The sequence below is a fragment of the Thunnus albacares genome, chromosome 14, assembly GCF_914725855.1.
Source record: "Thunnus albacares chromosome 14, fThuAlb1.1, whole genome shotgun sequence".
Taxonomy (NCBI): Eukaryota; Metazoa; Chordata; class Actinopteri; order Scombriformes; family Scombridae; genus Thunnus; species Thunnus albacares.
This window is the reverse complement of record NC_058119.1, coordinates 31,309,059-31,326,494: the sequence shown is the minus strand read 5'-3', so window position 1 is coordinate 31,326,494 and position 17,436 is coordinate 31,309,059. Positions and strand designations below refer to the sequence as shown.

General features: G+C 39.2%; 1 protein-coding gene and 1 long non-coding RNA gene across 2 annotated transcripts; one reads left to right on the top strand and one right to left on the bottom strand.

Moving 5' to 3' along the window:
* The first annotated feature begins 4,020 nt into the window (after positions 1 to 4,020).
* LOC122996645 (GTPase IMAP family member 9-like) lies at positions 4,021 to 7,707 on the top strand. The gene is made up of 2 exons (XM_044372242.1): positions 4,021 to 4,181; positions 6,099 to 7,707. Exons 1-2 carry the CDS (start codon positions 4,124 to 4,126, stop codon positions 6,935 to 6,937), a joined length of 897 nt encoding a protein of 298 aa, XP_044228177.1. The 5' UTR covers positions 4,021 to 4,123; the 3' UTR covers positions 6,938 to 7,707.
* Positions 6,140 to 11,282, bottom strand: LOC122996680. The gene is made up of 4 exons (XR_006407050.1): positions 11,053 to 11,282; positions 6,551 to 6,634; positions 6,315 to 6,397; positions 6,140 to 6,230 (listed from the first exon to the last, which is right to left on the bottom strand). It is a non-coding gene; the product is annotated as an uncharacterized LOC122996680 (long non-coding RNA).
* Positions 11,283 to 17,436: the final 6,154 nt, after the last annotated feature.

Here is a 17,436-nt window from a genome sequence, read left to right as displayed (position 1 = left end):
GTGTGTGTGTGTGTGTGTGTGTGTGTGTGTGTGTGTGTGTGTGTAGGGAAGACAATAGCAAGATGGCTGCAGTCACCTGGTGACTGAGCACATGGCATGCCGACAATTTGGCTGATAAAGGGAACTACAGAGATAAAAGGCCAGACCATGTGATGTCTTGAACCACATGTGCTGCCTGAACCAAAGTTTGCCAAACTAGGTTTTAACCTCTTAACTGTGAGGTTCTCTATTCAAGGCCAATTGGTGTATACAAAAGGTGCCAGGTTAAAATGAGGTTAGTTGCATGCAAGGCCTAGTTACTGGATGTAACATGTGTTAAGCATGCTAACATTAACCTAGCAGTGTGGCTATGCAGTAACCTGACTAAAGGCAACAAGGACATCACAACAACATTTCAATGTATAACCTTAATCAAATCAATACACGTACAGTACATTGTTTGAGTTAAACATTCTTGCTTAGCCGTACTATGCTTCACTGTGTTGCTAGGCTATGCCCAGTTGTAACAGTCCATGAAGGAAGAGATGCTTTGTGGCGTTCTGCTTTGTAGCTGGTGAATCCGTGGGTGAGTCAGGCTGAGAAGGCTTTGGCTCTGAAGCTGAAAGATGCAGGCGTTGCTGGGGAGACAGCACTCCAGTCGTGCAGAGGGCCCAGGTCACTCCTTTGTGTAGAGTTAGCGGCAATCTAACTCCATTTTGCGGCTCCTGTGCTTGTTAAACTGTCCAGCAGACTTGTGTGTTAGCTGCTGGCACAAGGAAACTTAGTTTCTGAGTCTTAGGCAGGCTCTCGCGTCTTCTGCCGTAAAGAAGACTGTGTGTGTCTGCTGTGAGTAGGCCACACAAGAGAGCAGAGACCTGCTCCAGCAGCTGCTGGAGGTGTGAAAGACCAAGCAGCTGCTCCTGCAGCTGAAGGAGAAAGAGAGCAAGGAGCTGCTCCTGCTGCAGTTCGTGGAGAAAAGAGAAAGATAAGAGGGGAATCTCTAGTTTTGATAACCTGGATCCATGGGTGGAGCTTCACACTTTGGGTGCGAACCCCCAGGGCTCAGGTTTCTTGGAGTCTTGAAACATGTGGTAAACTGTGGTCCACATGTAGTCCCAACAATAGTCTGGATTTATAGAGTAAGTAGTCTGGACTTACAGAGTAAATAGTCTGTACTTATAGAGTAAATAGTCTGTACTTATAGAGTAAGACCAGGAGAACAATACATACCTTGTGGTTTCTGTCTAATTAAAGAATAAAATAATTTTTCATAACTACTTGCATACCTTATTATTGTGTAATTAAAGATATACTATGTATATTATTACATTACTGTATTGTTATTTTTTCATCCTCAGGTGACAATACAAGCCTTCCATAGCTGTGCACTTGAGAGAGGTAAGTTTGCCTGTTATGAGCATTCAAACAAAGCATTCAAAAGTATAGACCCATTTTTGACTTTTTCTTATTGAAATTCATACAATGAAGTAGAAGACATAAGCATAATAAATCTCTGTGTGTGTGTCACTGTGGGTGAAACATGCCTGCCAAACACATAAAAAGTGATTGTCATAACTTCCATGAGCAAAGGGCAAAAACATTAGATTTTATTGCACATAGAAATATATACTGATTCATACCAGGAAGTTACACCATAAGTTCTGGGAAGTTACACTGTAAAACGCAGGCTGTATTATAAAGTTACTGAATTTCAACCCAAATAATTGATAAAAGAATCAAAATGTGTCTCCAGAAAGGCTTTTGTATTTAGTTATTGACATCATGAGAAGGAGGATATCAAATAAACACAACTACAAAGTGTTCAAGATGAAACAATAAAGTGTAAAACCTGAAAATATACAATAAGTAAATGATTAACTGCAGTCAGTTGTCCAGGTCAAAAGTTTTCATGATATTAATATCATTAAATTTTCATTATATAATATTATCACGTAATCAGTGTACATATCTCATGTTGTAAAGTTCAAGTCCTGCAGAGCAAACGCCCACATGAAGATAAGAAACATTAAATCATAAAAACAGACAGGAATGATGATTCATTTCATTTTCACAGGAGACATCGCAGATCATCACAGTGCAGGTAGGACAATATTTAAATGAAGAATTCACTGCTGGAATGAATAATCATTTAAAAAATCGAATCAATAATCAATGAAATGCGAGAGAGGAAGACGAAAGAAAAGTGAGTCTGAGACAAAGAACAGGGAAGATTAAGGTTTTATAATAATAATGATAATAATAATAATAATAATAATAATAATAATAATAATAATAATAATAATAATAATACAGTTTATTTGTCACTGTTCAAAGTCAGCATTACAAAATGACACACGACAAATCAAGAAATCTGATAAAAATGAGTTTTAAGAGGCGATTTAGAAGAAGATGATGAACTGCTGAGTCTGAGCTCCTTAGGTGAGAGGTCAGGAGTCATGACATCAAAGACCTGATCCCCTCTAGTCTTAAATCTGACATGGAACAGCCAGCAGGGTCTTTTTCACTGACTTAAAGCTCTGAACCAACATCTGGAGCAGCTTTAAAAGTAATCAATAAAAGATTCCAGCTGAAATTAAATGTCTTTTTTGTCTGCGACAGCTACATATCTGCTCTGTAAATCACTTCCTGTTCTCTCCTTTTTTTAAAAAAAAAAATCAGAAACCAAAAGAGAAAATTTATATTTCCAATTTAATGGTTCTATGACAGCACCCCCTAGTTTTGCATGTATGTAGATGAAGAGCTTATTTCCATCTCATAACATGTTGCTCTATTATCAGCAGAGCAGACAGTCACACTGAGCCTGATAGCATCCTGCTACTCAATGCTAGACTCCGAACAACAACCCTCATTAGCTTTCCTGCTAAGGTCTCCTTCTTATCTAACTTACAGACATGAACACACATCTTCTCTTGCAGCTTAGCTTGTTGAACGAGCCACCAAACAAACATTCACCGCTAATGGCAGTTAGCAGCTACATAGCTATTAGCTGCTCAGCTTCAGCACATTAAACAGCAGGTAAACATACCGGCAAATGTCACGTCAGACCCGTTAGATGCTGGTTTGGTTCTTACACTTCAACACCCCTGCTATCATCATGCTATCTGTAAACGACTTGTAGCTACAGCAGTTTGTCGCTGTTCATACCATACACTGTAAAAGTTAATGGACATAGCCACTGTGACATCACCCACTGGTTTGTAGACTGTTTTGAAGCCTCCAGTTTGACAATTTCACCATCAACATCTTTGATTTTTGAAGCCAGAAGTGACCATATTTGAAGAAAGGGTGGAGCTGACCCTAATGCTAGCTGCTAACTTGGTTAGCACAGTGTATTTACAGTCTATTAACTGTGTTAATGCAAATGCTTATGCTAATTTTGGCTGGTGAAAAACAGGCTTAAAACCATTCAAACAAAATATACTTACTGGAAAAACAGAACATCCGACTCTTTAGAGGCTCTTTTAGTTAAACCAAACACTGAACAAGACCAAAATGTTACAATTAACTTTCATGAACTGAAAACACACTGAAATAGCGATGGCTACAGCTACACCTATACTCCTATTCTAATCTGGGGTTACGATATGTGACGTACGTAAACAACATTGTTGCCGTGGTAGCCACGCCCTATGGCATATCCTACTTTATCATCTATTTTACTCTAAATGGGGCCATAATCTACAAAGTGAACATCATGCTGTATTGAAGGAGACTTGAAACCGGTGACTGAAACCATAAACTCATCAGGAAACTGTTTACTGAGGTAATAGATCAAGTGAGAAGTTTTGCAGCCAGTGGAGTCGCCCCCTGCTGGCCAGTAGAGGGAATGCAGGTTTAAAGCACTTCCACATTCGCTTCACTTTCTAGACCAGGAGCTACCAACTTGGTTCCTATGGTGTAAAACCAGCAGCCTGCCAGCTGCTGTCAATCAAACACAGACACCAACAAGCTGCATCTGTCTTCATATCACTCCACATGTCTTATTTACATCACAAATGATCCTTTATTGTTTCTAGTGTTTCCAGCATCACTACATCTGACTGTGACACCATTCATCATCATCTGCCAGCCACCAATCAACACTACACGCTTCAGATAATCGAGTTCAGCAATCTGAGCAGAAATGGCATCCAGGAAGTCATCTCCACCTCCTCAATCTGCCAAACGCATGAGATTAGAAGGTAAATTATCTCTTTAATCCTGAAATGGCTCTGAAACTGAGGTGAATGTTAATGTAGTCTGTTTTATTTAATCTGAAAATGTTCAAAACAAAACATCAACTAATTTTAGGTCCAAAACCCTTCTGTGACTAAATCTGCAGAGAGACAAAGTGAAACCAGAACCTTCAGGTTCTGCACAGGAAATAATCTAATGTAAATTCTGTCTGATATTTGTAATAAATAACTACAAATCCAGCCTCAGAACATGACTTTATTCCACAATATGTCAGTTTTTTACTCTATGTTTAGATAGGGATGGTAAATTAAAAAAAAAAAAGTTGTTTATTTAATATTTCTGTTTTTAGCAGCCTTTAGCAAACAGCGTTTCCCATAAACCCCTAAAACCATTGCAGGTTAAAACATCACGGCTCAACAAAAGGGGCGAGTCGAGTGTCTGAAGGTAGTTCACGTCTGTAAGAACAGCTGGATATTAGTTGCCTGTTTCTGCATGAACAAATCTTAGTGGAAATACCAGAAATTGAAAACAAAGGTCTACATGTCTGTAAGAAAAGTGTTTCCTGTTGTCTGCGGTGTAACAGCAGCTGTGTGGATAAAAATCAAATGTAAACAGACTGAGTGAATAAATGATGACGTACAAGACTCATGTAACTAAAACGTGACTGAAGAGCTGAAAACATCAGATGTTGTGTGGAGCGATGAGGAGACTGTAACCTTCCTCACATCAATACATCAAACTAACAGTTTTCCACACGGTTTTAGAATAGAATCATCTTTATTGTCATTGTTCAAGACAACAAAATTATAGTGCAGCTCCCAACACAAAGCAAACAACACAACAATAATAATTTTAAAAGAAAGAAACAGTATTGCTCCATCTGTCAACACTTCAGGTTAGTTGTTAGTTAGTGTTATGCAGGTGTGAGGGGTGCAGTTTACACACCACAGTGATGCAGTAAGTCAGAACAGATTCTATTACACAGTGATAAAAGTTGAGCAGCAGCTTTCAGGGCAGCTTTATTCTTGTCAGTGTCCTCAGATGTTACAGGTGCTGTTGGGTTTCCCTATAGTCCAGGAGGTGTTGGTGGTCCAGATCAGCTCCTCTGTGAGGTTCATCCCAAGAATTTGAAGCTGAAAGACTTCAAGAGACTTTTTCCACTGCTTCACTGTTTACCCAATGAAGCTGTGTTGTTTCTCCTGCAGTCTGTGATGTTTCTTTGGTTTTCTTGATATTGAGTGAGAGATTAGTATTATGACACCACGTATACTTGCTGCTCTTTTAATGACATCATCTCATGTGTGCTCTTCTTCTATTTAATGGCATCGACTGAAGAATTAGAATTAAGTAATAAGCATAAACTGTATAAAAATATGGATGTAGTTACCGTGACGTCACTCGTTGGTTTCTGAAGAGCGGTTTTGAAGCTCAAAGTGAGCCGCTCCGGCCGTCGCCATCTTGGCAGTGCGTGACGCTGCCTAACTCCCAGCCAATCAAAAATGGGCAAATTTACCTATCATTTACCTAGCGGCTGGCGGACCTGTCACTCAAAGCAGCCATGTCCTTCATTATGCAGAACTTTAAGGCTTAATAAAATTTAAACGGGTGAGTTATAAAAAAATTCACCCCCGTACAGTTGTCATGAAAGGAGAAATTAGCTACAGAGACCAAAACCGTTGTTTGTACCAGGCTGTAAACATTTCTGCCGTAAAGTTGGGCATTTTAACATGGGGGTCTATGAGGATTGACTCGCTTTGGGGCCTCAAGTGGTCATTCAAGGAACTGCAGTTTTGGCGCTTCCACATTGGCTTCATTTTTCAACCCCAGAGGTTGCTGCTTGGTAATAAGTAATTAACTAAGTAAAAAAGGCCTTTTGGGAATTACTCGTATTCTGCTCTGAAACTTTGTCTTTTGTCTGACAGGACCTGCAGGTTCTGATGAGTGGAGGATTGTTCTGGTTGGGAAGACGGGAGTGGGGAAGAGTTCAGCAGGAAACACCATCTTGGGTGATGAAGAAGTGTTTGAGTCTGAACTGTCTGCAGAGTCCGTCACATCTGATTGCAAGAAAGAAAGAGGAGAAGTTGGAGGGCGAAAGGTTGCTGTCATCGACACTCCAGAACTGTTTGACACAACTTTACCCAATGAAGCTGTGTTGAAGAAGATCAAGATGTGCATCGGTCTGTCTTCTCCTGGTCCACATGCCTTCCTGGTGGTTCTTCAGCTGGGCAGGTTCACAGAGGAGGAGAAACAAACAGTGAAAATGATTCAAGAACAGTTTGGTGAAGATGCTTCTAAATACATGATAGTGCTGTTCACTCATGGAGACAGACTGAAGAAAAAAACCATTGAAGAGTATCTCTCAAAGAGCAAAGACCTGACAGACCTTATCCAGAAGTGTAACAGCCGTTATCACGTCTTCAACAACAACACAGACGACCCGTCACAAGTCAGTCAGCTTCTGGATAAAATAGAGAAGATGGTTGATGAGAATGGAGGGTCACATTACACCAATGAAATGTTCCTGAGAGCAGAGGAAGCCATCGAGAGGGAGAAAGAACGAATCCTGAAAGAGTCTGAAGCCAAGAGGAACAAAGAGCTGGAGGAACTGAAGAAGGAACACAGCGGAGAAATGTTGGCGTTGAAAGAGGAAATAATGAAACAAAGACATGAGCTTGAAGCGAGGGCTGCAGCTGAAACAAATAATACTATACATAAGTGCTCTGATACTAAAGGTCATACATTTATCTGTGTGATCAGCTGAGAAACTGCAGCTAAAGCAAGACAGAGAAATCTTAAATTAATGCGAATGCAGAAAGAGAGTAAAGAAGATTGTTTTATTTGATTCATTGTAGATCATCTGTCAGTATTTAAATTATTAGTCAGATTAGTCAAAATAAAGTCACATGCAGTACATATTATTCATGTTGTATCTGAGCTTTGAGGGATGAAATAAATGTTTCTATCGCGGTCGTGTTCTCTTGTGTGTTTCATATCCACATTATTGCAGCTCCATGATTTGTTGTGTTAGTTATAAACGCTGTAATGGCTGTAGACTCTATTCTGGCTGCAGTGCAGCTTCTGTTGAGTTTGAAGCCTCAGTTTCACTTTTGCATTTGAAGTTTATTGAGTTTTCATTTAGTGAGTTCAAACTGGCAGGTTGTACAGTGGTTAGTTCTGTCTCCTCACAGTGAGAAGGTCAGTTTGAATCCACCGTCAGGCTGAATGGATGCAAATAAAACTGAGTGGATGATTAGCTGCTTTTAAAAAGGTTTGAAGTTTCAGAGTTTCAGGAGAAGACGTACGCTTCATAAACTGACATCATGTTTTCTTCTTGTAGCAGCTCAGAGGAGACGACATGACCTCACTTTCTAAAAATGTCCTTAGAAATCGTTTCCTCTGAAGAGTTAAGAGTTAAGGCCTTCACACACTGGGGGTATATTTTTGTGTGATTAATTTGTACGTCAGTATGTTTCTTTGAATTGTTGTTTTTGTCATCGGTAGGGCAGAATGGGGTAAATAGAGCCAGTGGGTAAAATGTCCTGACTTCAAAGTTTAAAACTCTTATCGGTCCTCAGAAAGATGGAAGAGGACGAACACTCACTGTTCATGTGAAAGCGTCTCTGCGTCCAATCAGATTAACAACAACAACCACAATGCATCAGGTTAATTACCCATCAGCCCCCACCAGCGCTTCCTCTGGAACAGCTGCTGTTTATCATACAGATCTGTATCTCTGGACTGAGCGCGCTCCACAGAGAGAAATATAAATGTTAATGAAAATATATATATGTTGATTAAAATGTATGCTTCGATTAATAAAGTCTGGTTTGGGATAATAAATCATACTCAAAGGGTATAAAAATACACACAATTAATACAAAACATGTATAGATGAACAACTTGTTGACTTTTATTAATGAATCACATACATGGATAAATAAATTGTCTGCCTTCATCAGTAAAACATCCACAAATTACTAACAAGGATGCATTTCCTGTCATCTCTCTCTGCTGCCATCTAACAAACACTCAGATCAATTAAAGCTGCAAGCAGCATTGAACGGGCCCTCGCACCTGTAAAAAAAACAAGGAAAAACTGCAGCACAGAGCTACAAAATTTAGTTTTGATTTTATTTTTCTGCAGCACTAAACTGTCACCCTCACTCCATTTTTTCCCTTCCCCTCATAGGTCATCCCCACTACTGAATTATACATATAAGACCTATAATTATTGTAAAATACACTATAATAACACCAAACTTCATACAAAGTTTGTATATATATCCCATGACTTTGGCCAAATCCTACATAGTTTAGACATCAGAACCATTTGTTTGACACAAAGTCCATGCCCAGAGATTGCCTCCCTATTGGTTTACATTGTAAAGTGTGATGTGGCACTACAACTTTCAGGGCTTATAAAATCCAAACCGTTTTTTAAGATGAGAAGTTTCTAACTAACTCTTGTATCAAAGTTTGAAGCCGATACCATTAACGCCCTCGGAGGAGATAGCCTTTGTTCGGGGTCCAAAATTGGGGCAAAGTCTTATTTTGAAACTGAGATTGCGGACTTCCTGTTGGATTTGCAGGTCTTGATGAGACGAATAATTGAGTTTTGGTTTGATCTCTCTACGACATTCCTACAGGCCGTGGCGGCCATATTAGTTATTGAGCATGTTTAGGGGGTCAAATTTAGGGTTTTAGTGGCGTAATAATAAAGAAGAAAGAAGAAGAAACAAACAAACACACGAAATACAAAAGCGTCTTCGCCCCTAATTATTGAAACCTCTAACTCATGTAACCCATCTATTAACCAAGTGTATCAAACCATAAGTACATTTTCTGCTTTATACTAAGAGAGTTAGAGGAAGATGTTTAACCCTTATGTGCTGTCATCAAAAACATTGAAATGGGTTTTAAAACAGTATCCTGACTAAATTTTTACATAAACCAGTCCAAACCATAATCCATGAACATATTTTCTTCTGATTTCAACTATAGTTAAAATACTTCATAATTTCTTAGTCAAGATACTGTTTTGAAACCATTAAAATTTTTTTGATGACAGCACCAGTGTTTCCCTTATAATTGTACAGGCCTGGTGGGCCACCGGGCCAAAAATAAAGCCAAATATCCATTCATTCGGAAATCAATAAACATTTGCGTTTTGGAGCCGCTGTGCCGCACTGTTCTGAAACGGAGTCAACCTCCTGCCTGGGAAACTCTAGGGGAAACACTGAGCACATAATGACACCTGTTGTCCTAGAACTAGGAAGACGAGGAAGAGGAGAAGATGAGATCTGGGTCTGCAGGAGGCTGGTCAGACTGTCCAGTCTAAACTGTAGCAGGTGTCATCTGGACATTTCAAGATGAGAACAGGTAAGAAATCTACCTCTCTGTATGATTTTACAGTATTTCATAAGAAGAAGATCTTAGACTCTAAACATTCACTTTCTGTTTTTTGCAGACTTGCAGGTGATAACCCCCCCCCCACAGGAAAAAGAAATCAGCTGTTGACATAAGAACAGGAACAACACATCGTAACATGGTCGCTGCAAACAACAGTCAACAACATGAACAGAGTTAATTTATCCACACTGACTGACGTTTACTGAAGCAGCTTCAACTTCAGAATTACTTTCAAATAATGTTTATATAAAGTAACGCAGCGTTTCCTTTGTAATTTTAATACAGCTGTGGTGCTTTGGGCAATAATTCAAGTCCCATATGTGTCGCGGTTTGGGTCTAACTTATGTTTTGTTGAGGCTCTAGTGTTTAAAAATGTTTTTAATCACTATGTAATCAATACTTCTAAAGCATCTGGACTACACTTTAGTTATAGATAAAATTAAGGCTAAATATTTAACATTTTCTGTATAAAAACAAGCCTTTATTTAAATTAGGTCATTTAAAGGTATTTCTTCAGCGCTGTTTGGCAACTTTTGCTGCCAGACTTTCTACCGTTTTTTACTATTTATTTTTTTGTTTGTTTGTGTTTTTTTTTTTGGTTTTTTTTAACTTTTTTTTTTACATTAAATTTAAAGTTTTGCTGTAAAAAACCCAAGAAAGTTGCCTTAATTTTAAGTAATAATAAGTAATAATAAGTAAGTAATAGGATGTGTATTTTTTGTATTTTTAATAAATAGGCCTATAATATTCCATTATTTTAATTTACAGATTACAGCTTTTATTTTATGGTGAATATTTTTGATAAAAAATAATTTACTGTGTATTTATGGCATTTACCTTAATGTAGAAAAAACAAAAAAAAAGTAAAATAATACAGTAAATTTCTTGCAAGAGATGTAAGATATTTTTATATTGTGTCTGCTTTAGTTTGTTGTGTGTAGAGTTTCAACAATGTTTCAGAATAAACTCCACATTCAGATTAATAAACTGTTCATTCAGATTAATAAACCGTTTATGCTGTCCTCACTAAAAGCTGTTGCAAGCAACATGTTTTTCAGCTATACAGTCAGCTTAACATTATATTCTCCAGCATTGCATCCTCCAAGGACCAGGGTGATGTGTTTAGCAGGATTTAATTGAGGAAAATATGTAATTTTGTAAAACTGAAAAAGAACACAAAATACAAACAAGTACCTTCTTAGGTGCTACATAATATCTCTAGTACACTAATAGAGAAAAGATTACTGACATAAACCCATGTGAACAGGTGCTTAAAAATATGTCAATATGTGTAATAAAGTATGAAAATACAACAGTAAATGTCATTTAGCAGAGCAGCAATGCTTTAACTGCTAATACATCCATATGTAGTTGACAGTGAAGTAACCATCATCAAAAATACTGCATTTAAACCTGAGAAATAGTAATATAACATGTCAATATAACCGGAAATAGTAGAAGACTTACGGATGAAGCTGTTTTTGTGGACTTTAAGGCACAGGATTAAGAACACTGTTACACTGTGATGCTTATTCCATGAACACAGGGGCAAAAAGGACTTCCTCAACTCTACTTCCTGTTTACTATTCCCTCACTTCCTTTTCAAAGCAGCTATTGGGAATCACCACTAGATGGTACTAAAGGACATACAAAAGAAACCAATACAGTGATTCCAATACACTGTGCATTCAGATGAATAAACTGTTCACTCTGTACATTTTGTTGTGTTGTCTTGTGTTGTTGTGTGATGTCGTTGTTACCAGGCAACAGCAGCAGAGTAGCGTTGAGTCTTGTCATCTGTTGATACTCTGAAAGTTCAGCCGTCGTCGTGAACAAACGTCCTGCTGCTCTGCTGGAGTTCGTTTTAAATTACAAACACTTTTTATATATTATAGTTCTTAATAAATTAAACCTGTGATTCTACACAGCAGCTCCTGATGGACTCCTCCATACAGGACCACAGTACCCAGAATCCCCTGCTCTCCTAAAACACTGATACAGGAGCCTGTCTACTTTTCCTCATCAGCCTAAAGGTTTTTCTTTTCTTCTTTTTTTATTAATATCTGTACAAATGAATCATCAGAAGCAGAAGTTTCAGGAGGAGGCGAATGAAAACAGCAGAAAATGAGAGTTTTGTAGTAAAAGATTTTAAATCAGATGATCTCTGTGGTTCTGTTCTGTTGTTTGGGGCTCTGATGACCACATTTCCCCTCTGAGCTCATTAAAGTTTAAGTTAATCTAATTGTGAAATGTTGACGTCAGCTTTTAGGAAACAGCTGCTGATCTGAACGCAGGGCAAAGATCCTCTCTGTCATATGTCTCTGCTTCTGATGCTGGTTTTATTCTGTTTTATGGGTTTTGCTGTTTTTATTTATTGTTGACTATTTTATTTTCTTCTTTTAGCTCTTGTATTCTTTTATTGTTGTCTGATTCTATATATATATATTTCGATATATATTTCTGTCAGTGTAAATGATATAAAACAGGGTTTAATCATAATCTTGTTAACAGTGTTACCACCTCTGATCATTGACTTTAGTAAAATCCCAGCAGGAAGTTCCAGGTCTGAAAAGTGAAGCCAGTGCGGAAGCGACTTAAACCTGCATTCTCTCGAGGACTGGGTTGAGGTTATGCACAATATATATATTGGATGGAAAAGTTAACTTTCTCTGTGAGGCTGGAGATGGACAGATATGAAAGAATTTGGGAAAATTGGATAGAGTACATAAAACCAATTAGATTAGACTTTATCTGAGATGTACATCATGGGAACAAAGACCCCTAGTTCATATTTCATAGCTACAGATGTTGAAAGGTTCTGTTTCTTTTCTTTTTATTTTATTCTATTACACAATATCTACTACACAATATTTGCAATATCAATGACATGGTCGAACTCTAACTGTCGTGCTCTGGACATGTGTATATGCATCCATGTATGTGTATATATATATATATATATATATATATATATATATATATATATATATATATATATATATATATATATATATATACCTTTTGATATGTATGAGTAGGCACAGTTATTCTCTATCTGGATCCATGTTTACTTTAATAATAATGTAATATCGGGAATAGAGAAAAGAATAAGTCATTGTGTACCAGTTGTAAGCAGAATGTATGTGAAAATGGTAAATAAAAAGAAAATTAAAAAAAACAAAAAACAAACCTGCATCCTCTCTAACGGCCAGCAGGGGGCGACGCCACTGGCTGCTAAAAGAAGTCTAATTATATGGAAGTCTATGAGAAAATGACCCCACTGCTCATTGATTTATTACCTCAGTAAACTGTTTCTTAATGAGTTTATGGTCTCAATCACTAGTTTCAAGTTTTCTTCAATACAGCCTGATGTTCATTTAGTAAACTATGGTCCCATTTACAGTAAAATAGACAATAAAGCAGCGTATGCTATAGGGCTAGTCACTACCATGGCAGTGAATGAAGGGCTGTAGTTGGACCTTGGGGAGCTCCTCCCAGCTCCACGCTCTCCTCTAAATATGGTCACTTCTGCCTTCAAAAAATTCAAGATCGCGACAATCAAAACGCCAAAGTCGATGCTCAAAACAGGAGTCCACAAACCAATGAGTGACGTCACAGTGACTACGTCCGTTATTTTTATACCAAGTTTACCAACCAGTTTGTTATTGTTAAGTTCAGGAAATTCAGAAACACAAGTGATTTGTTTTTTATTCATCTTTCAGTTCAAGCTGAGGTCAACAGTGATTGGCTGCTCCCACAAAGGTCAACGCGACGTTCCTGTGTTTCTGTCAAATATCAAACAAACGCAATAAAAAATAAAATTAAAAAACACAGAAGTTTATTTCAGTTTGCAAATAAGTCTGAAGTTATTTTATATTTTTCTTCTTGTCATTAAATCTCATGTTCAAACCAACAACACATCAGTCCGTCTCTCAACACTTTCCTCCTTCTCTGTGTCTCTCAGCTCCGAGCTCATTGGTTCCTACTGAAGATATTAAAAAACAGCTCACAACTGTATAGTTTCACGTTTAAAAAGGTTCATTCATTTCCTAAAACAGCTGTTCACTGTAGTAACAAACAAACAGGAGGAAATAGTGTTTGTTGGGGACTATTTTCAGTGGCGGATGAATCTACATTTGGTGCTCTAGTGAGTATTTCTGGGATTTGTTGACAAGCAGAAACACATAAAACATCACCAGATTTATCCTTTAATGTTCACCTTTTTTAAACTATAATCCTTCCTGAACTTTAGCCAGAATCTAGTTTCTCTGTGAGAATTCAACATAACTTTCAGGAGTCGTCGAGTGTTCACATTGTCACATCTCAGAGGAACAAACCTTTTAAATTAAAACACAAAAAGTCTTTCATCCATGTCATTTGTGTGTTTAAATGACACATAAAAAAACAGTAGTGACACATTAAAGACAGTAAAATGTCCTGCGAGCTGAAGACAAAATAATCATTTAGACACAAACACAAACGTTTCAGTGGAAATACGACATTTAAGTTTTATTAGCAAGCACTTGTAGTCCAGAAGGTTTTTTTTTAAAAAAACAAGACAAAACAACCAATCACAGAGCAGCTCTGTTTGTTTTGGAACTGGGCGGGAAGTGTGTGTTTGCTCTGGACACAAAGAAATAAAACTGATCCGTGAGAAACATCTGACAAACAGCAAAATGTCAGAATGACCCTTTAAGTGAGAGGTTGATTAAAGGAACCTTTAGCTCAGGTGTTCACACACCTGTGACATCACAGCCTATCAGGTGTCACCACAGTGAAACCATTTAACAACATGACAGGTGGTTGCAGCCCTTTAGCTCAGTGTTTAAATGTTAAGCTGCCAAGAATGAGATAAAGACCGAGGTCTCGTTTCCCAGATGGATCGAAGCTCAAACCTTTATTTCACCTTCACCATCACCTTCACCATCACCATCACCTTCACCATCACCTTCACCTTCACTTTCACCATCACCATCACCTTCACCTTAACCTTCACCATCACCTTCACCATCACCTTCACCTTCACCTTCACCTTCACCTCCACCATCACCTTCACCATCACCATCACCATAACCTTCACCTCCACCATCACCTTTACCATCACCATCACCTTCACCATAACCTTCACCATCACCATCACCTTCACCATCACCTTTACCATCACCATCACCTTCACCATCACCTTCACCTTCACCATCACCATCACCTTCACCTCCACCATCACCTTCACCATCAACTTCACCATAACCTTCACCATCATCTTCACCATCACCATCACCTTCACCTTCACCATCACCTTCACCTTCACCTCCACCATCACCTTCACCATCATCTTCACCTTCACCATCACCTTCACCATCACCATCACCTTCACCTTCACCTTCACCATCACCTTTACCATCACCATCACCTTCACCATCACCTTCACCTCCACCATCACCTTCACCATCACCATCACCTTCACCTTCACCATCACCATCACCTTCACCATCACCTTTACCATCACCATCACCTTCACCATCATCTTCACCTTCACCATCACCTTCACCATCACCATCACCATCACCTTCACCATCATCTTCACCATCACCTTCACCATCATCTTCACTTTCACCATCACCTTCACCATCACCTTCACCATCACCATCACCTTCACCTTCACCTTCACCTCCACCATCACCTTCACCATCACCTCCACCTTCACCTCCACCTTCACCATCACCTTCACCATCACATTCACCTTCACCATCACCTTCACCATCACCCTCACCATCACCCTCACCATCACCTTCACCATCACCTTCACCCTCACCTTCACCTCCACCATCACCTTCACCTCCACCATCACCTTCACCTCCACCATTACCATCACCTTCACCATCACCTTCACCTTCAAAACACTCAACTGTCGAACTCGAAGACTGAAGACCATCTAAAATGTGTCCAAATTCTCTGATTCCAGCTTGTTAAATGTGAATATTTTCTGGTTTCTTTAGTTTCTCTGACAGTAAACTGAATAATGACATCGTCTTTGGGAAATATTGATCCACATTTTCACCATTTTCTGACATTTTATGGACCAAACAACAAATCTATTGATCCAGAAAATAATGGACAGAATAATCAATAATACCATCTACACTCAACCTTAACGTTGGGAAACGTGACCTCGGTCAGTGAGCGAGGCGGGGCGTTTAAACCAACTTCCTGTCAGAGCCTCCGCTCCGCCGTGTAAACATTAAGCCTCGTCAGACTCGGATCAAACATCAATTGACGTCCTGCTGATCGTTTGTTTCCATCGCCCTGCGGTCCCGGGCAGGCGGGGTTCAGAGGAATATTGCAGCGTGTTTGATCGAGGTCTGATGTCGGTGATCAGAAATATCTGCAGACAGTTTTCTGATGGTTTCACTGCCCTGAGAGGTTTGGACAGCAGAGAATGAAGGTGAAGCTTTTGTAGAAATGAACACTGCAGGAGTGGAAAGTCAACAGAAAGGTCCTTTAAAAACCAGCGGAAAGGAGGGATTGCAGGTATTCTGACTGTGACGCAGACCATCTGATCACAGAAACACAAAAAATATTTCACAGAGAAGAAGAAACAGAGTTCAACAGTTTCTCTTTTATCAAACGTCTCCACAGTTTGTCAGAAACGTTCCAGTCTGTGTTTGTCCTGATGCACAAACAGGATCCAGATCCAGGATCAGCTCTCTGATGAAGCCTGTTGTGTTAAAGTTCAGTTTCAGTGTGATTTTCTTACTGTTTTCCATCTTTGCTCATGTTTCTGTATTTATACATTCTGCTGCACTTTGATTTCCAGAGTTGCATTTGGACTGTAACTAAACTTAGCACAAAAAGTAAGGAAATTTGTGTTTGGTAGATTATTTCTTTGTTGTAACGATGCTTCTTGGCAATAAATCTTATACCGTTGGAAAGTCTGTTTATTTTAAATGGTGCCACATTTGTAAGGAACATGCATTTGTGGGATGAGCAGCAGAGCTGAGTATGTGGGTTGCGTCCATGAAAAATTTGCCAAATCTTCTCTGCCAATGCCAAACAGTTTATTCTGCCATTGACTCTTATTTGGTGTTTGGTGGATTGGATGATTGAAGTTTGAAGAAACAAGACATATTGGCAATTTAATAATTTATTCATTTAACAAACTGGAGCCTCAGTAGCATGTGGAAGAACCATACACAGCCACAACAGCCTGGCACCTCCTCCTCATGCTGGTCACCAGCCTGGTCACACACTGCTGTGGGATGGCATCCCATTCTTCAACCAGCATTTGTCGCAAGTCAGCCAACGTGGTTGTGTTGGTCACTCTGGCACGAACAGCACGCCCAAGCTGATCCCACAAGTGTTCAATGGGGTTGAGGTCAGGACTGCTGGCAGGCCGTTCCATCCTCTCCACTCTGGAGGTAGTCTCTGATAAACCTCGCTCTGTGGGGGCGAGTGTTGTCATCTTGGAGGATAGAGTTCGGTCCCAGACTGTGGAGATATGGGATTGTCATCTCATTTCGATATCTCTCTGCGTTCCTCCACATGTTCAGGTTCCAGTGCACCTGTTGCCAACACCAGCGCAAACGGGCCTGACGGTGAAGGGCAGTCATGGCATGCCTCCTAGCAGCACCTGGGGGTACCAGAGGCTCAAAACGAGAGGCAATAGCAACAGCAAAATAAGCTGTTTGGCATTGGCAGAGAAGATTTGGCATATTTTTCATGGGCGCAACCCACATACTCAGCTCTGCTGCTCATCCCACAAATGCATGTTCTTTACAAATGTGGCACCATTTAAAAGGGAAATAAACAGGCTTTCCAACGGTATAAGATTTATTGCCAAGAAGCATCGTTACA